Raw genomic sequence first — 20,846 nt, 5'->3', positions numbered from 1 at the left:
TGTGTTCCTACCACTCCACTGGCCTCTCAAGGCTCTCCCAGGCTTCCAGTCCTAATCCCTTCTTCCCTCCCAGGTTGGTCTCTACCTGGAGTCCCAGCCGCCAAAGTATGGGCACCCACTAGATTATCCGGACAACAAAAATATAAAATTAGCATAACCAGCTCTTGCTACACTCCCCAGTATCCCACAACTAAAAATTGCACCTCAGTCTTTGGGGCCTCTTGGACATAAGTCATACTTGGTAAAACTTTATGGTTTGATAATAATTGAAATCACAGAAGACCTGGAAAAGTGGGAGAAACACAAAGATTACCAGACTCTTTACCCAGATTTCCCCTTTGTCACAGTTTTACTTCGCCTTCTATCTACATATGAGCTCACTTTTACACGCTGGTGGCTGCTGCCCTGCGTGTGCCTTCTCCCAAAATCATGTATGACAATACCCTATGCCCTTTAATAAATGAACTGCACCTTTTAAAGGGAGATGGGCTTTACCACTCACATTTTAAAATCCCTTCCTTATATCTATAAACTCAATAGAACCTTGTAAAATAAAACAAACTCTTTCCTTGGGTACAAAATACAGAAGAAATTGGTTTTAAGACAGGATAACCAAATAATATATTAAACACTAAGTATTAAGGTATCTGACAGTTGCCTTAAGGATGGCAGTGGAGCAGCCTGAGAAAGGTGCTGGGGCCGAGGCTTCTGGCTTCCCCCTCCTGTCCAACTCATTTTATTCCTAAAATTGCATTAATTCCATCTAAAAGGCAAACAAACAAACAACACCTTTATCTTATCCTGGAAGGTCAGAAGAAAATCCCTGAAGCTAATCAGGTACGTGGGTTGTGGCAGGAGTCCATCCCCTGTGCGAACACAAAGTACCTCAGGTACAACGCTGCTGTACAGAGTTGGCAAGCTCCAGAAGACAGAAACTTAGGGAGAAATGCCCCATTCCAGCCATCTTCCAAGTTCCTTCCCCCTGGAGTTAAAGACAAGACCACTCAAGTCTGTAGACAAGACGAGGGATGGGAAGGGCAGCCCACTACCTCTCTGTCTTTTTTAAGTCTCAGAAGGCAACAAGAAATACCTCTGCCTCCTAGCCCAGAAAGGGAGAGTCTCCCTTCTCTGAGTGCTTCCTGGAGAACTTTCCCCTTGGTTGCTAAGCCCACACTACAGCGAGGGCCCAAGAAGAGGAAATAAACCAGGCAAGTCCCTTCCACCACGCACCACCAGGGATTCCAGGCCCTTCTTCCTTCTGGGTGACCTTGCTTACTTGTTATGACTCAAGGCAAACAGATTGGTCTCTGGGTTCTCCGGAGACTTTCTTGTTGAAATCACTGTTTCTAAATCCTTTCCTTGTAAGAACTATAAAATCTTTAGATAGGAGCTTTTATGAACAAATGTTCCTTAAGCAATTAATTTCAAAACGTAAAAAAAAATAGCAGCATAAAGTAAGTAGCAAGCGCTCGTTCTCTTTAAACTTTACGAAGTCTAGACATGTTTAAGTCAACAGGACTCTATTGTCAAGGTAACTCCAAGGTAACTCTGATTAAATGAATCCAAAACATTTACCTTGCAGTGACCCCCGCCCCCAGCCACCTCCCTGACCCCTGCATTTTTTTTTAAGTATGGATAGTCACACTGAGGTAGTTTTTAAAGTAGAAGGAACAGAAGGAGGAAATAAGTATACCCTGGGAGTCCACACACCAAGTGTTTGTACAGCAAGAGCTGTAAAAGACGTGTGAAAACACGAACTACAGTCGCAAGCAGGCAGGCAGGCAGGAAAATGCACTGCAGAGAGGTAAGAACGGGAGGTGCCGGGGTTTGGCTCTGGGCAAACAAAAGGCACCATGATCTATCTACCTTTCTTGGATGCCCTGCGCCGAATCTTCATCTTGGGGAAGGAAGGCCAGGAGTAGTTGAAAGGTGAGTCCGAGTCAGAATCCATTGTTTGTTTGGGTAAAAGGACCAGCTGAGGCAGAGGAGAGCAGGCAGACCGTGCCCAGCCAGGAGCCTCCCCGTGATGTCAAAGGCGGGAATGGGGCTGGGTGAAACAGCTCCAAACTCAGGGAGGGAGAAGCAATAAATGTTTTGCTTCCTTCGGGCGTTCAGGCATGTAGACCAACAAGGAGGCTGTAAATATTAAAGCCAAACCAGAGAAGCCGGAGGGGGAGAGCGGGGGACCTGGAGTCTGGCTGATACATCGCAGTCCAGTTATTCAAAAGGTCATCAGAGAGCAAATGAATCATTAACTCCCCTCTTCTTGTGGCTAGATATGGAAATGAAGAAGGAAGGGCGGACGCGGGGATGAGAAAGAACCGCTGCCAGTGATTCAAGAAAAGCTTCCGAAGGCAGGCGCCTGTTTTGCTGAGAGCTAGGAAATCGTTTCTTAGGGAAAGCTGTGTTGTGCTGCGAGATGAACGCAGCAGCTTGTGTGCGGGGAGTCGATCCACAGTAAACGCAAGCCAGTCTGCTCCAGGGTCCACCCCTCCAGAGAAACTGAGCGTCTACACCATCAGCAACTTGGGCAGGTTGAAGGGTGTAACTGATATTTTATTGAACAGTCTGGTCTGCTGGTCCTTTTGGTCCTAAATTGGTCAGACGCTTTCAACTTTATACGCAATGGTGCTCACCTCATCACACCCATCCAAAGTCATTTACTACTGTTTAGGATGACTTGGTTGTTTGTTTGCTCGTTCCCTGAACTGTTACCAAGTTTAGCAGTCAGTCGTAAGGTTTTGGGTGACTGTAGCTCAGTGCTAAACTTTCAGTCCATCTCACTATGCTAATGACTCATTTGCCACAAACCAAAAGTTCCTGCAGTTCCCCCTAAACGCTTCCCAATGATTAGCATTCAGTGGAAGCCCACACTGCCTCCCCATAAATCACAGCTGCCACTCACACACAGAGATAGGGGACCCAAATAAGATCAAGCTGAGCAGCCAAGGTCTATAGAGGACTCTCCTGCAGGAGTCTCTAAAGCACTCCATGCAGGAGGAACACCAAGAAGTCCTAGGTTTTGCTCTGTTTTATGAAGCCTTGGGATGCTCAGCGAAACTAAAGGAAACAACACGAGGAGCCATTTGATCCTGCAGGCTTGGAACATGACAGCGTGTGTCTTCATTAGCATTCATCTCTTCAACTCCCTCTCCAGCCCTTGGCACCAGCGCTGTGCTGTGGAAGAAACTGCTTCCCAGCGTGCGCTGTGGGTAGCTAATCCTCTCTGATTAGGGAGGTGTGAGCTAGGGGCACAGGCCAAGATAAAAAGTGGGAGGGGCTACAGGGTGTAAATTCAAGTCCGAATTCGGATTATGTAAACTACTACTGAGCTTTCATTTGGTTTTCTAGATCATTAGGAAACTCCTCCGACAAAACAAAGCTAGAATATAGCTGCGGGGATTTAACCTAAAGGAAAATTGAGTGATTTTTCTTTGTTGTAGCCTTTCAGCTCAAGAATAAAGTATATATTTTTCTTGAACAGATGGATACAACTGTAAGAATAAATTATTCCCAGCCTTTAACATCAAGTAAGAGAGTTTTAATCAATATGATCCTTAATAAGAAAAAAAAACACACACACAGTGGGGTCAGGGAAATGGCTTCAAGCCTAACAACCCTAGTTCGATCCCTGGGACCCACATGATGGAAAGAGTCATCTTCTGATTTCACATGTGTGTCCTGACATATGTGTCCCCCTCCTAAATAAAAATTTAAAAATCACATGTGTGTATTTGTGCACCAAATATAATCAAATAAGAAGAGGCAATCAACTCGAGGGGGATATAATTTGATGGAGAGTAGTTGGGAGGGGTAGGAGGGAGGAAGGGGAAGTGATGTAATTCTTCTATTAAAAAGATTAATATTTTAAAAAGTAAACAAAATAGACAAGAGCAGCTGGGAGCCCGAGATGTGGCTCAGTTGATAGAGTGTTTGCCTAACATGCATGAAGTCCTGGGCTTAGTCCCCAGCCCTGCACACCTGGCCTTGATGGTGCAGGCCTGGAATCCCAACACTTAAAAGGAGAGGCAAGAAGATCAGAAGTCAGTTGCATAGCAAGTTTCAGGCCAGTTGGGGGTACATGAGATGCAGTCTCATGTACAGAGCCCAGGAGCATGCTTGGGGCACTGCAAACAATTGTTAAATGAAGGAGTCATACAAGTTGGTCACAACTTGAGGGTTAAAAAAAAAAACCTTACAGGACAGCTGTAGTAGCTGTAGCATCTACTGACTACAACTATATATTTTGATAAAGCACAGGATTCTTAAAATTGTTTAAAATATATTGATACTTCTGTAATAAAAGTATCTGCATTTGTAGAAAGAACATCATCTCTCAGTAAAGAAAATTTCTAGTTCCCTAAGGCTTCAGATAACATTGGGACAAGCTTCTTCTAAGTCATCTCTGGGCCAAAAGAAAGGGGTGCGGGGTCTGCACTGACGTAGCCTGAAATACTATCAGGATATTGCTATGCTCATTCAGTTACGTGTCAAGGAGTTTGCAAGGAGATCCCAGGCTTTTAGAAATGCTGATGTCCTCACCCTCGCAGCCACTGCTAGTGGTTTTTAGCTCCTTACTTCACCAAGGCATTGGGATGCTATACTTACTGTGTTATCCTGGTAATATGTAAAAGAGGAGGTATGTTTTTGGTAAAATGGCAAACGCAACAATCATGCCATTCAAGCAGGGCCCCTAATTTATTTTGCTTAGGGTGGCCAGAATGCAATGACAGACTTGGGCTTCAACAGCACAGGCAGCAGTGCAGGCCAGGATTCCCTCAGAGGCATCATCAGCATGGGTGAGGTGGACAAGAAGCAGAGTGTCCACTACAACGCAAACAACTGGATTCCTGGTCCAACACTGGTGCAGGAATCTGTACTAAGAAGGACTGCCATCCTAGCTGATCCTCAGGTACAGAGACATTTTAGAGCCACTGAACTGGGAGATAGGTAAGTGCAAGTCAAGAATCTACAGGAGGGGCTAGAGAGATGGCTCAGCCGTTAAGAGTATTTGCTGTGCTTACTGAGGATTTAAGTTCATTTCCCAGCACCCACACTAGGCATCTCACAACTGCCTTGTGGCCAGCTCTATAGGATTCATTATCCTCTTCCCGTCTCACACACAATTAAAAACAAATCTTTCCAAAGAAGTTACTGGACAGATGTTCCTCCCTTGACTACCATTTAAGAAGACAGAGCGAGGCATGAAGGAACCGGCACGGCGTTTCTACAGGTTGAGGTTACAAGTAGGTGTGTCTTAACCTGTTCTCCTAGAGGTACAATCCTTGCTGACAAAGTACAGATCAATGACTTTATGGAAATTTTCTGACAATAAAAGAGCCAGCATTACACGAGGAAACAGCTGTGCCATCCAGAGACTTTCCAGAGCTCTCATTTGTCTTCGTCTGTCCATAGCTGTTGAAGAAATGGAACGAGCTCCACTCACCAGCCCTGCTGTAGCACGGAAAGTGAAGTAGAAAATACTACTTGCACAGCCTGTTTTATTTTTAGGTCAGCTCAGTTGCTTGCCTTCCAAAGACTCCTTAAATGTGTCTCATTTGTCCTCATTGTTTCCTACTGTGATTGAGGGCACCATTCCCTCTCTCTTCTCTCTCCATTTTGTCAATTTAATTGCATTTAAATAATCAATCCAAGGAGTTGTTTACATCTCATTCATATTCAAAAGATACATTTTGTCGCTTTGTCTGATTGGCTGATCGAAACTGCAGTTGGAAGAATTTAACGGTTCTGTCTCCAGTCACCTTGTAAAGACTCAAGACACAGTCATGACCGTAGTGTACAAGTGACCTCATGGGCTACACCTTCACCTCCCAGCGCCTTTTTTAAGTACCAAAAATTTCACTGAGCAAAGCAGCTCCACCAGGTTCTTATCATTCAAGGCAGACACTGCCGCCTTCAAGTTGCTGCTTTCTGGGGGACCCATGCAGAAAATACCCCTCCACATTCTTCATACAGACAATGGGCCACTTCCCTCTTGACCTTGATAAAACTAAATCTTTTCAAGAGAATATTAATATGGGATTTGAGGAATAATAATTGTGAAGTTCTCTTATCTCCCAAAGAGACACCAAATTCCTTGAGTTTGATACATATTTTTAAAGCACCTCATGCTACAAGGAAAATTATGGGCATCAGCAACACACACACACACACACACACACACACATATATATATATATCTACCACTTAATTAGTATCCTTAATCACGCACTCATATGTTCTGAATCTTAGCACATTCAAAATAGAATTGTAACATCTATACTACAGGGGTTATCATGAGGAATATAGCATAAAGAAATAAAAGACATTTCCAGTATAATTTAAATATGAATCAGAAATAAAGTGTCCTTTCCTTGTATTTCTACAGTGTACTGCTGAAGTATTCACATCATGACCTCAAGAGTAAATAGTTGTATTATTTCTGGCTCCTTCTTTTGTCATCAATTTTAGAAGCCATACCACCCAGCAATAAAGAGGACCTCTGATACCCTGGTCAGGAAGGTGATGGTGGCCACAGCAGTCTTACAGTTGAGTGACCTGGATGTCACTCAAACCTGTTGGAGTCACCCACCCTTCATGTGGGTTTACACAAGTGTCTGATATGATCATTTGACATCAAAGAGACCATGGCCACCCTCCGATGACACTAATGGAATCATTTTCTGAACAAGATTCTGTAAATGGAGACTGTGAGTTCATTTACAAGCCATCCAGACCTAAATAATCACACAGAAACTATATTAATTACAACACTGTTTGCCCAATAGCTTAGGCATAGTCCTAGCTAGCTAGCTCTTACATCTTAAATTAGCCCATTTCTATTCATCTGTGTATCACCAGGAGGCTGTGGCCTACTGGTAAGGTTCCAGCATCCTTCTCCTTCAGCAGCTACATGGCATCTCCTTGACTCCACCTACCCTCTCTCTATACTTTTCCATTATGTCTATATTCTGCCCTGCCATAGGCCTAAGCAGCGTCATTCATTAACCAATAAGAGCAACACATATACAGAAGGACATCCCACATCACTCCTCCTTTCTATGAAGAACCAAGAGGTTTCATTACACACGTGACGACTGCCAATGACTTCACTTCAGTTCCTTTTCTCGTGCTTCAGACCACAGTGTTTATTTATCCCACAAATACCTGCCATCTAAACCTTATCCTTAAAGAATTAGAGTTGAGTCTTGGGTTTTCACCTCATGACAGTCAGCTGCTTACAAACTCTATTTTGCAAAGCATGTGATCTGTCAGGGATTAGGAGGACCAAAGTATTGCAGGCAAAAATGTCTATGACAACACTATCGCAGAGATAAGTCTACTTCTTCACGCTTATTTTAAACCTCCACAAAAGCCTGGCATGCATCCTCCACCATCTGTTCACATAAGTACTCAGTTCTAGTACACCTGTAAAGCAGTATCTAAATTGTAAAAATGTCACCAGTGAAATATCTGTGCTTCAGTTCAGTTTATTTTACATTTTATTCTTGCAAACATAACTCATTTCCAAAGTTATTTGGTCCCCTTTAATGAGTTTGTTTCAGGGACTGGGAAAGTAATTCAGTTGGTAGAATATGCTAGCAAGCATGAAGGCCTGGGTGTGACCTACAGTACCAAATAAAATGGCATCACAGCATAATCCACATACTTTTAGCACTTGGAAAGTAAAGGCAAAAAAGGTTAGAATTCAAGGCCATCCTTGACTACACTAGCAAATAATAATAATAACAATAAGTTTGTTTCACATGTTTTAATGTAGTCAAATTGCTTTTGGGACATTCTGCATTTCAGGTAAAAAATCTATGACAATAGTATCACAGTATTAGTCTACTTCTTCATGTTTATCTTTAAACCTCCACAAAACCCTAGGCTCCTCACTGTGGTGGTTTGAATAAGAATGGTCACCATAAGCTCACAGATTTGAATGGTTGGTCACCAGAGAGTGGCACTATTAGGAAGTGTGTCCTTGTTGGAGGAGGTATGTTGCTAGGGGTGGGTTTTGAGGATTCAAATGCTCTAGCCAGGCCCATGCTTCCTGCTGCCTGCTGATCCAGATATAGAACTCTTGTCTCCTTCTCCAGCACCATGTCTGCTTGTACACCATCATGTTTCCTACTATTACAAAAATGAACTAAACCTTTAAACTTGTAACTAAGATACTATCATTGATGTTTGTTTGTTTACATTAACATCAACTTAATGTGCTATAAAGTTCTATAACTTTTGACAAATATAAGGTATCATGTATCATATCAACTAACAAATCATAAATGATATTTTCACCATGTTAAACACACATACATACACACAAACATGAGGATATAGAAAGGGTACAGATGCCAACTAAGATAGTTCCAAATACTAAAGCTAAATACATTCTTAATACTTTGACAACAAAATATTGTTAGATTATTACTCAAAATGAATAGCAGTATCTTTGTAAAGATATTAGTAAATGTCCAAACAGATAGTGGAGGAATACAAACCTTCTGTGTAAAAGAATTCCAATTTATGTAGCTCCTCCACCCACATTTTGCCTTCCTTCCAAAGACGACAGCATGGGAAAAGGGTGAAGAAGGTTAACTTCACAGCTACAGTTAAGAAATGAATGTCATCAGCAGTGTTTAATAAAGTTGATAAGACAATGATGTGGGCTTTTCCTCTGTATGCTGTGATTATCACTAATAAATAAAGGAACTGCTTTGGGCCTATAGCAGAGTTATAGGGGAACAGAACTAAGCAGGGAAAACTAAATGGAATGCTGGGAGAAAGGAGGTGGAGTCAGAGAGAAGCAATGGAGCTGCCATCAGAGACAGATGCTGGGAACTTTACCTGGTAAGCCTCTGCCGTGTGGCAATACACAGATTAATAGAAATGGGTTAAATTAATATGTAAGGGTTAGCCAATAAGAAGCTAGAGCTAAAGGGCCAAGCAGTGATTTAAATAATATGGTTTCTATGTGATTATTTTGGTTCTGGGCGGTCGGGACAAACAAATGGCCTCCTTCCTACAGGACAACCCCTTTTTACCTTGTGATGGATATGGCACTTCACCTGTGTAATCTTCTTTTCAAAACTGTCACTTTAATAATGGGGAAAACACTTAAATTCCATCTGTGGAACATCCACAAAATTCCTGCATCAGTACTTCTCAAAACTGTCAAGATCATCAAAAACCAGGAACGTGCGAAACACTCTCATAACCAAGAAGATAAGGAAAAGATGATGACTAACTATATATCAGTATCATGATGAGAAGCCAGGAGAGAAAAGGGAAAGTGGGTAATAAAGAAAGGGGGAGAAAGTACATAAATCCAAAGTGCTCCTAAAAATAAGATTTATTATTAAAAGGGTAAGATGGGAACCAACTGTTTATAATCCGTGTTCACTAAGTGTGGAATTGATACTGCTGAAGGATGCGTATAACCCTTGCCAGAGAGGTTCCCATGTGGGGAAGCTCAATGCATCTCAGTCCAGCCAGCTGGGATCTCACTGACAGACAGATCTCAGGAACTGGGTAGACTCTCCTAGCCCACTCACCATTTTCTTTTCAAGTTCCGGACACATTCAGCTTCACTTTTACTCCATTGTTGTTATTATTTCTTTTAATTTATGGTTGATTCTCTTCTTCCTATATTTCAGCTACAAAAATTCTTCAGTAGAGTCTCACAGTGTGAAACAAATTCTAGTGACTTTCTTGCCCACAACTGAAGTAAGGGGCCCTGTTCTGTAAAAACGTCTTCCCGATTCAACACACTGGAAGTTGCAATGTTTTGTTCTAGTGAGTTGTTAGCATTTGTACTATCTGGTGTGGAAATTCACCAAAAATCTTAATTCGCTGAAGCCCTCCTTCCAAGGGATAAACCAAGGGATACCTAAATGAAGGAAGGAAAGAAGGAAGAAGGAAGAAAGGAAAGATGGATGGATAGATAGATGGATGGAAGAAGGGTAAGGGAGGGAGGAAGGAAGGTAGGGAGGAAGGGAAGAAGGAAAGGAGAGAGGAAGGAAGGAAGGAAAGAAGGGGGTAAAAAAAGCAAATAAAAACCCAAGCTGAACCCCCCTGAGCACATCACTATGATCCAACCAGCTGCCAAGAAACTCTCAGTAAGAGAAAGCTTCCAAAATTGCTGGGACACTGAAGTGCTTCCCACATGAAGAGGTGGGACGAAATCTCTGGGTGCCACTGGAACCCCCCCATAAAACACATGCTATAATACCACTCCAAGACAGTCCATCTCTTTCCCGTGTTTTGTGTTTTATGAGTTATCTGTCTTTTCTTAAACTAGTTGTAGACATGCGTGAAATTTGTAAATTAATCATCTAAACACCAAATTCAAAGCTTTTGGGGGAACAGAACCTTGGAGTTTCCTTATTTACTAAGCTTGTTTAACTCTAGAACCTTGAAGTCAAAGGTTTTGTTTGAGAGAAGAAAACTTCAGAGTTCGGAGGAAGCATTGCCTGCTTTCAATTACATTTTGAAAACATATCTGCTCGGCAAGGTGGAAAAAAAATCAATTTATAGTATACTGAAGATAGCGCCTGCACCTGTCATCGCACACCTCCATGATGCTCTTATGACCTCAGCATGAACATGCACCTCTCCCCCTATCCCATCCAACAATCCAATGAAACGGGCAATGATAGCCATTTAATTTTCTGTAATGTTTAACATAATTTTTAAATTTTTATTATCCAATTCAAGTATTTCAGACGTTTCCAATCCTTTTCCTTTGAAAGACCTTCACATTTCCTGCAGATCCCCACATGGTAGTGATGACAGCTGAGAATCTCCAAAGCTAATATAAAGAGGCTTCCACTCAGTCCTTTCTTAGTCACTGGAGATAAAAATGTGGTGTCATTTCTCAGTGGCAAAGGCACTGAAAGCCAGCAAGGTTGCCATTGATTTCAACATCACTGGGCTTCCGGAAGGACCCTGAGCTGTGGCCTTCATCCTCGGCTCCACCCAAGAACAATCTGGAGCCCTTTGCAAAGTCTAGATGTACATGTTCCTTCTAGAATGATCGAGTCAGGCTTCTGGACGTTGGGGCTAGCTTCAGAATTCCTAGTTCTCATTCCGATGTGTAGGCTAAATTTAGAGTACAGCGATGCCTCATCCTGTTAGCAAATAACCCCAACTGGTTTTCATGTCATTCTTTTTATTTCCTTCTCCATCCTGCATCTTTGAACAAGCAAGATCAAGAATGTTCGGTCCATCATGATAGGAGTCAGTGTCCTACAACTTGACAGTTTCCTGGGACTTTTCACTGGGAGGAAATCCCACAACACAGATTACAAACCTCCAGCAAAGCTGCAGTCTCTCTTTTTTTTTCTAAGCCCACAGAGCACAGTTTACATTAACCTAAACCCCTCAAACAGTCTTTCTTTTGATTTATGGGATAAATGTTTGTCAACAAATTCTCCAGCAGTCACATTTAAAGAAAAATGTTTTTTTCCACGTTCCACATGGAGAATTTTACCCAAACAAGGAAGCCACAAATACATAGAGGCAGAACTTAGCAAGAGATCCACACTGACCTTGTAATAAACATGCAGCCAAATGCCTAGGCCGGCAACTTTTTTTCTACCAAAAACTCTTTCTAAAACCTCAACAACCACCATAAAACCTCACTGAAATGAGCAAAGGAAGTTAAGAGCCCAACTTTTATACAAATAACTTCGTATTTGCAATACCCATCTTGGAAGATTTCTTTGTCCCCATACCCTTTACTTCAAATCATGGACAAAATTAATTTGTGAAATGTTAAAAGAAAAAGCTATCACAAGAGAATCTATTTTATAGCCCATGTCATAATGAGCTCTGTCAAAAATTAAGCTCAAAACTGACTTTCTAGACTTCCAAGAGCCTTGAAGTTCTCCTCTTCCTCCTTCTTGTCCTTCATTTTTCATACAACATTCTCAAGACCTTGATAGAGATTGTGCACGGTCAAACAGCAGCAGCAGTGGTGTGTGAGTGAGTGTGTGTGTATGAGTGTGTATGTGAGAGTGTGAGCGTGTGGGTGTGAGTGTGTGAGAGCGTGTGAGCATGCGTGTGAGTGTGTGTATGAATGTGTGTGTGAGAGTGTGTGTGAGTGTGAGTGTATACATACATGTGAGTGGTGTGTGTGTGTGTGTGTGTGTGTGTGTGTGAGAGAGAGAGAGAGAGAGAGAGAGAGAGAGAGAGAGAGAGAGAGAGGGAGGGAGAGAGAGGCTCCACTTATAAGTGGGCCCTGGCTCAGATCCTTTGATCTCCCATGCATGTGTGATTAAAATGAGCTGTTTTATGAGTATCTGTTGCTCAGTAACCACTTTCAAACGTTTACATTACTAGAAGTAGATATGGAAAGCCACTTAACTAGTTCTAGTAGTTGTTGGGGGGGGGGGGGAACAGCACTACTGATGGCACTCTCTGCGTCACCACTACAACCCAGGACGAAGATTTTTACTAGACACCCACAATGGAGCCCTCCACAGCGTATTCCACCTATACCTTCACTTTCTGCCCGCTTTAGGGGTGCTGTTCCATCAGATTACCCATTTCCTCCAGTTTCCCTCCGCTGATATTCCCACTAAACTTTCCAGGAGAGGCTTGGAAGATCTGTGACTCACAGGAGCTTGAGAAAGCCCAGTCTCAGAACTCCCCTTTTGCTTGTTTTTGTTTCTTTCTCTTCCCAAATGGTCTCTGGGTGGGCTCTTACTATTCTGTTTGGTTACAAAGCTTTGTTTCTATCTCCAACCACTTCAGTTCATCTACCCCTGGTGTCCATCCTTCCTGTCCCACCGGGAGTTTTCCTCTACTCATGTTATATGTAATAATAATTGAAATGGAACGACTCAAAATTGTAGCCAGTGCTGCAAAGTTTAATCCCAGCACTTGGGAGATGGAAGCAGGAAAATCAAGAGTTCTGGGTATCCTCAGCTATTTGGTGAGTTTGAGGTCAGCCTGGACTACATGAGCCCCTCTCTGAAAAAGTGCAAAACAACAAAAATGACCCAAAGGTAATGGTGATCAATATGCATTGTATAAATGTATGAAACATTCAATGAAATTAATCTATTAATTAAAAAAACTAAAAAATTAGGAGTCAGAGAGATAGCTTAGCAATTAAGTAAGCACTGGTTGCTCTTCCAGATGATCTGAGTTCGAGTTCAGCACCCATATCTCAGGTCACAACCATCTGTCACTCCGGTTCCAGGAGATCTGATACCCCCCACTTCTGGCCTCTGAGGGCACCAGGCATACATGGGGCACTGCATGTATTCACTGAATGGTTCATAGACATACATGCAGGCAAAAGACACATGTACATACAATAAATATTTTAAGATAATGAAACATTAAAACTATAAAAAATGAAAATATTTGCAATTTGAGCTCCAGCATGAGCTGGCCACATCACTCATAACAACTACAATGCGTACCCATTTTCTTTTTTTTTTTTCTTGCAAAAGCATTCAAGCTTTTGAAAAAAAAATATGTTCAGCAACCGTTTGTTTACTTTCTTAGACAGAAGTTACTCATGGGTTGTAATGAATAATGAAGGATGAAATTATATTGTTTGCCTGATCACCACTCTGTTGAAAAGTCCAGGGAGGAGAGATACCCAAATTCAGTAGCAACCATCTTTTCATTTTTTTCCACGAGTATTTGCTGTGGGATAATCCTCTTATACATTGCAAAGACTTGCCACATGATTGGTTTAATAAATTGCTGACTTGCCAGTAGCCAGGCAGAAAGTATAGGTGGGGCAGCCAGGCTAAGGATGATGGGAAGGAGAAGGGCGGAGTCAGAAGACATTGGACAAACATGGAGTGAGCAAGATGGGCATGCCTTACTGAGAAAAGGTACCACCACCTGGCAGAGCATAAATAAGGAAGATGGGTTAACTTAAAATGTAAGAGCTAGTTAATAATAAGCCTGAGGTATTGGTGGAGCATTTATAAATAATATTAAGTCTCTGTGTGGTAATTTGGGACAGACCAGCTCTGAGACAGGAAACTTCGGTCAACAAGTATTGATATCTTCTCTAGCTATAAAAGACTAATTTTCCCCAAAAGTTTTTAAAGCTTTATTTTTAACTTATGCGTATAAATGTTTTGCCTGAATGTGCATTTGTGAACTGTTCAGTGGATTAATGCAGTGCCCAAAGAGGCCAGAAGAGGGCACTGAAGCCCTGGAACTGTACTACTGTGGGTGCTGGGAATCAAACTCCCAGACTACACAGGAGCAGCAAGTAGTCTTAACCCCTGAGCCATCTCCCCAATCCCTACCCGAAATCTTATTTACCAAGATGCTGTTTAGAATCTCTGCACTTTGCCAACCTACTCTCTGCCAGGCAGATCCGCAGCCACAGATAAGAGACGGTTTCATGCCAGAGCTTCATGGTATTGAAACTTCCCAAGACGAACGCCAACCAATTCCACTCACCACCCCACCCTCACCCCACGAAGTTCTCCCTCTCTCACCACCAGCACCACCCCCCAGGAAAAGTTAAGACATGCTCCCATGCCCTTGGATTGCCATCTTGGTTTCACCAGTCCCTCACTTTTTTTCCATGCCAATGGCTACATGACACATAGCTTTAGTGTTCATACATCTTGAATCCAATGACTGTCCAAATGCGTTCATGCAATCTTTAATCTGGCGAAGAGCATGGCTGATACATTACTGCAGGAAATTTAGTTTCAGGATAAGCGTCAGGCATTGTGGGATATTCTATCACACTGTGAACCCCGAGTTAGTGTTTTCATTCATTAAATAAAAATCAACCTTGGTTCACAGGGTGGAGCCCACAGCTGGTTGACTGGAATTAGCCATAGAGTCTGGAGGAGCCAGGAACACAGATAGAGAGATGCCCAGGAAGGTTTAGGGAGGGGGCTTGGAGTTTTGCAGTCTTTTTAGTTTGGGACGACTGGAAAGATGAGTCTTTTGCTGGGTCTCAGCCAAACAGGAAGGTCAGCAGGTTGCTCCTTAACCTCTCTGATCTAACAGGTTTTCACCCCCACATCTGACTTCTGAGTCTTTGTTGGTAAATAGAACAATAGAGATGTAGTTGAAAACCTACATTTGGTAGCCGTGGCCAAGCCAGGGTTGAGGGACCTGAAGTCCCTCCAGGCCTGAGTGGCTGGCAGGATGCTGACTGAGAGGCCATTATTAAAATATCAGCAGATTCATGTGTAGCCACTAAGCCAACAGAAAAGCATCAGTCAGGTGTTGTGTGATATTTTGATCATATTCTGACAATAAAGCTTACTTGGAGTCAGAGGGTGGAGCTAGCCACTAGCTGACCATAGAGTTTTTGGATGACTGAGGACAGATAGACACAGTAGTAAGGCGGAGCTAAAAGAGGAGCACAACCATTTCGGATGGAGGAACGGAAGAGACAGGAGGTCACTGCTGGCTTCTCTGCTGCTTCTCTGTTCATTCAGGCTCTTATCCCAATGTCTGATGCCCGATTTTTTATTATTAAGAATAATTAGATAAACCTTCAGTCAGGACATCAGGTGTGTGATCCATACAACCTCGTTCATGCTCTGGAACATTCCTCACTGACAGAGAAGGCCATCCCTTCTCAGAAGCTTTTGTGTGTCATCTAAGACACTGGGACTGAGGCTTCCCAGTCCTCAGGAAGGAACTTACCTTTCAGCTGGAGCTCTTAATTTCCGAACAAAGTTATGCAAGGTGAACTACTTCAGCAGAAGTCTACCGAACAGCAACTGACCAAGGGGCCTGTTGCTTGGCTGATTCTGTGTGGCTTATGTAGCCTTGAGGCAGGGATTCCAGCTCACCCTCCCGCTGCACGTCCTACACACTGAACCCGTATCCAGCAAATGTTCCTTCCTTCCCAGCCCCCCCCCCTACCCAGTCTTGACCCCGGCTCTGTTTATGGGTTTGACCCCATTTCTCCATCTCACTTGGTCCTGTGAACTCGACCTAATAGATGTATTTTTCTCTATCTCTCCTCCAGCATTGGCTGTACCATCACAGCTAGCTCCTTTCCTTCCATCGCCTACAAAGGCTTTGCCCTGCCTCCTTCCTCCAGCTGTTTCCAAGTGAAGGAATCCCACTGTCTCCTTGTGATGGCCGCAGAATCAACCCCAGCCCTTTGATGGATGATTCTCTCTGAGTAAAACCCTAGTCCTGCAGTTTCTCCAGACAGCAGTCCAAGGCTAACTATGAACGCGGCCCATCATGAAATCATAAGCTTACTTAAAACATAGCAACTTTTTTCAGGGTTTCTTTCCGTGACTCGATTGTGTGACAGATGACCAGGCTGGACATGCTTACCATGATGTCCATGGAGAACAAGGCTTTGGACTTCACACCAATGTCATCTTCTCAACACTGACGTCAACTGCCCACTCTGACAGGTCTGGGGCACTGGGCGAGGTTACCAGCTATTTTGTACCCATTAATTCCTACAATGACAGTCATCGCTGGAGAATAAACAAATAGCCAGTGTGGTCCCAGTGCTGTAAGGGGTCATGAGGAACTTCCTCTAGCCTGACCTGTCCAATAGGAGAAAATCAAATCGAATTAAGCCTGCACCTTCTCGGACCCACTGCTCACACAGCGGATGCTCATTGGACACGAGCGGCTTCTGCCAGCTGTTCTGGGTAGCACAGTCCCGACACAGCCACCACACAGAAAGCTCTCCCACAACAACACTGATACACAGGGTTTACAAGCCGACACGCCCTTTGTACTGCACACCTGAAAGCAATACGAACGGCAAAGACTGGACACCTCTCCCCCACATGCTTTCTCAGCAGCTCCTGGGAGCTGGACGGAGCACCAGCACACACAGACGACAAGGGTTTCCAAGTGGCCTCTGGGAGGAGCGGAGGTTTCCCCTTCCTGCCTCTGGCTCACATCTGCCTGTTGCTCACTGCTTGCTGCCTTCTTCTCTGTCTCAGGGGTTCTTTTAAAGTCTTTTCCTATTTCTTTCATAAAATTAGTAGGGTTTTTTCCCCCTTCTTCATTCAAAAGTTTAAATAAACAACAAAGCAAATGCCAGATTTAGAAAGGCGTGGCCGTGGCCCTTTTCATAGATGACTAGATGTGTGTGTGTCTGTCTGTCTGTCTGTCTCTCTGTGTCTCTTTTGGTCTGTCTGTCTGTCTGTCTCTGTCTCTTTCTCTGTCTCTCTCTTTCTCTCTCTGTCTCTGTCTCTTTCTCTGTCTCTTTCTGTCTCTATCTCTTTCTCTCTGTTTGTCTCTATGTCTCTCTGTCTCTCTGTGTGTGTATCTCTCTCTCTCTCTCTCTCAGCCTTCCTAATGTTCCCCTTCAGAGGCAATGACCTCACTGACCAAGCACTCAGTTTAGGCAGGGCTACTGCAGTTTATAAAGCAGAAATCTTCTCGCCCAATAAGTGCGCCAGTGAGAGACTGGGGAGAATTTTTAGTGCCCCAAATTAAAAATAATCCTACTATTTAATACTTTTGACAGCCAACCCCTTCTCCCCCAGCAATTTGTCTGAGTAAACAGTTTTCAAAGCTGATTCCCGGGGATGTGATGCAACCCGTTGATGAGACATCCTGTGTGTGTGAATAACAGCCCCACTCCCAGCTCGGTGGCCCACACCGGCCATCCATTTCATGATGCTTGCTTGTGTTTGTTTTTTTTTTTTTTTTTCTCCTTCCTCTTCCTCTGATCTGGGCTCTGGAAGTAAATTACTATTCTCACAGATGTGTGCACACTTCCCAGTACACAACGAAGCTTCTGTTCCATGTTCAGCAGCACCTCAGGCAGGGACATCCAGCAAACCACACCGCTGGATAAGAGCCAAGCCCAGCGCAGCACGCTCAACCGACCCTACGGGCTCTTCCTCCTGGCCTCCTCTAGGCTACGGGATTTCCCAACTGTGGTAACAGCTCTGACACGTGCCTACCAAGGATGCCAAACACAACCAGAACCTCCAGGAACCCCTCACGGTGCCTCCTTAAGCCAACCACCTTTGCAGCTTGCTCAATACACTCTCAACCCTCAATAGCCTGGCCACTGGCCTGGGCCCCAACCTCCTCAGCCGGGCCAAGGCAGCTCTGTTTTCACGCGTTCTCCAGGTGTGCGAGGTGCCCCAACTGCACCACTCCTGAAGAAGCCTCACGCACATCCCGGGTAGCCTGACCCACATCCTCTTACCCGGACAACTTCATTCTCCTCCACTTGCCTCTAAATGAGTCCACAGATAGGCCTGTGATCCCAGCTATCCCTGAAGAAGTAGAAAACACCTGGAGGGGAGACCTGGGGAGGAGCCCAGGGAACAGAGACTAGAACACCTGGGAGTAGATGAGAATATCCAGGTCCATGGAAAGTACCACTTTTATCCCCTCCCCCACTTAAGGGGCCCACACCTCCACCGCAGCTACTGGTCTTCTCCTGAGGCCTGGGAGTTGGGGGTAGACCACAGAGGGTCATGTCTGTAGGAACACACTGATGCGCACTGTGAAACAGGCAGAATACACCCCAAGTCTAGTCCTGTACTTCCACTCCATGGGCTTGGGGGGGGGGGCCTCCCTAAAATGAAGGTCCCAGCGCCCACTACATTGCGATAACGAGGTCACCATGACAACTACCATGCCAGAATTTGGCAGAGTGAATGAAGCCCCCCTGGAAACGTTGTAAGTTCTTCCTGTGTGTTCTAGGTTGTAAACAGAAGTTTTGGTGCAATGACTGAAAGTCTAAAGAAAACTGACCTGGGTGGTCCGAAAGAAGCAAGCCAGGTTGCCGGGGAAGAAAATTTCATACTACAACGCCTTTTCTTTCCGTTCACCACTCAAACGGTTCACGGTACCCCCCCCCCCCCGGCTGCAGGGAGTGCAGCATTTGGAACATACCCAAATCTAGGCGCTCCTGGTCTTCGTGTTCGTCCAGTCCATCCACCTGGCTTTTGACACACTGAAAGACACGGGGAAGCAGTTCATGGATTTCATCTAATTTCTGTTTCTCGTGAGCTAGAATGACGCTCTAGGGAAACATCAATGAAACCACATCACCCACATCACAACACGTAAACAGGAAATCCGCCTGTGTTTATAATTAGCACCGAGAGCTAAAAACAAGGAAAGGATGCATGTCCAGCTAAAGCACACCTGGAGGCCGTCCGCGGGTAAAGCAGTGTCAGCAAAATCCATGGATGAGAAGCTTCCAGTATGGAATGCGCTGGAGGACGCTGTCAACTATCTTGTATATATAACAGCGACAACTCAGACAGATAGCAAGGTTTGGTCATAAAAGCGTAGCCCATTGTGATCCTAATATAAGAAATTGGATTTGCGGCACACTCCTGCCTATTTGTGGACTTCTATGAACACTGGCTCAACTATCATGTCTACTTTAATACAGAAGGGAGACAGCAAGGCCAAACAACCATCGGTCCTTACCTTTCCATCCTCCTCCTCAGGCAGAGATCTGTCAGACTCCACATTCTTAATCTCTGCAAAAGAAATCATTCTCATTAGAATTGCTGAATAGAGCTTTAGTTAAAAGGAGGGGGGGGGGCAAAGAAAGAAGATGACACATTATAAATAGGGTATTAGCTGGGTTTTTAGATTAGACTTCTTAACAGTCGACCCTATCAAAGAATGAAGTATTTGATCCCCTGAACACACACACACACACACACACACACACACACACACACACAGGCATTGTTTGTGTATACTAAGATGTAAATAAGGCAGGGAACTCTTACTGGAAATCCTGGGGCAGCAGCAGGGGTGGGGGTGGGGCGGCGGCAAAGGAAGGATGCTCATCCCCGAAGCTTCTACACAACAGCACAGATGCAGAGGATGCGACTGGTACCCACCTGAGCAAACCCCACTTGCCTCGTCCCCTGGATTCCACAGATGGCAATGGGAGAAGGAAATGACTAACTCATTCGCAAAGAAACCCCGCTGTCCCTTCTGCAGCACTGAAAGGGGAACACGCCACACCGTCCTCAGCACCGACCTCAGCTGGCCAGGCTGACTAGGCGGTGGCTGGCCCTAGATGCCCCAGATGGCCCAGGTGTTCCCCTCGCAGCAAAGCTTTTCCTGGAAACAGTGTTCAGGATGTCCTGTGATGAACAGGAAACCCAGGTGAGGCGGTATGTGTCTCTGTTCCTTGACTGATTGGTTCTCTTCCCAAAGACTCAGATTCCCAGAAACAAGTGTGAAGACTGTCAACACTGTCACGGGTGCAGGCACAGGAAAAGTACATACTGACAGCGCTAGCAGGGGCAAAAGCTGAAAACTTTACCCCCGAATTTAAAGGAATAGACAGCCCTGGGGGCCTCGGGGTCTTTTCTGTGATCTCAGCTTCACAGCCCCCAAGGACCTTTCTGATGTGGTCTCCCAGACAGTTCAGAAACTGGACATTCCCTACCCTTTGGTCTCTCTGCCAATTTCAGTTGCCTTCTACCTCAAACCTCCAAGTGGATTGATTCAAGCTCTTAGCACAGCTAGAGATGGGGGTCAGTCTATGTTTCTGCATAGGAAACGTGCAAGGTCTCATTGAAAGGCTCTCAATGACAAACCAGGAGGTAAGGGTGACAGACTGGTAAGACAGAATAGGAAGTGATGGAGGCAAGAACGGAACAGCCTCAGCTCCACTGGTCGCATTTTTGTTAATAATGAAGAATAACTGAGTCTGGGCTGGAGGGATGGCTCAGGTGCTAGGAGTACTTGCTGCGCTTACAGAGGACCCAAGCTCAGTTCTCAACACCCACAACTGCTGGCAACTTCAGCTCTAGGGAATCTGACATCCTTTTCTGACCTCTACTGGCACCCACACATACATGTGTGCATACTCACACACAACATACAAATAGGTAAAAATAAATGTTTTTTTT

At 44.3% G+C, this 20,846-nt stretch overlaps 1 protein-coding gene across 4 annotated transcripts in view; it reads right to left on the bottom strand.

Annotated features, from left to right (window-relative positions):
- Positions 1 to 20,846, bottom strand: part of Arhgef28 (Rho guanine nucleotide exchange factor 28) — a 298,148-nt gene that overhangs the window by 117,906 nt on the left and 159,396 nt on the right. For 3 of the 4 annotated variants that reach the window (XR_007593859.1, XM_050153817.1, XM_050153818.1), the window contains exons 8-9: positions 19,399 to 19,451; positions 18,853 to 18,913 (exon numbers count right to left, since the gene is read on the bottom strand). Coding sequence is in view for 3 of the 4 variants with exons in the window: in XM_050153817.1 (XP_050009774.1) it covers positions 18,853 to 18,913; positions 19,399 to 19,451 (114 nt within the window). In the remaining variant the exon portion in view is untranslated. Of the gene's footprint in view, positions 1 to 1,866; positions 2,233 to 18,852; positions 18,914 to 19,398; positions 19,452 to 20,846 lie in introns of those variants that run through there. The other variant, XM_050153819.1, reaches the window with a different exon arrangement.

The sequence above is a fragment of the Alexandromys fortis genome, unplaced genomic scaffold, assembly GCF_014885135.2.
Source record: "Alexandromys fortis isolate MF-2015 unplaced genomic scaffold, M_Fortis_MF-2015_v1.1 scaffold_79, whole genome shotgun sequence".
Classification (NCBI taxonomy): domain Eukaryota; kingdom Metazoa; phylum Chordata; class Mammalia; order Rodentia; family Cricetidae; genus Alexandromys; species Alexandromys fortis.
This window is presented reverse-complemented; position numbering and strand designations above follow the sequence as displayed.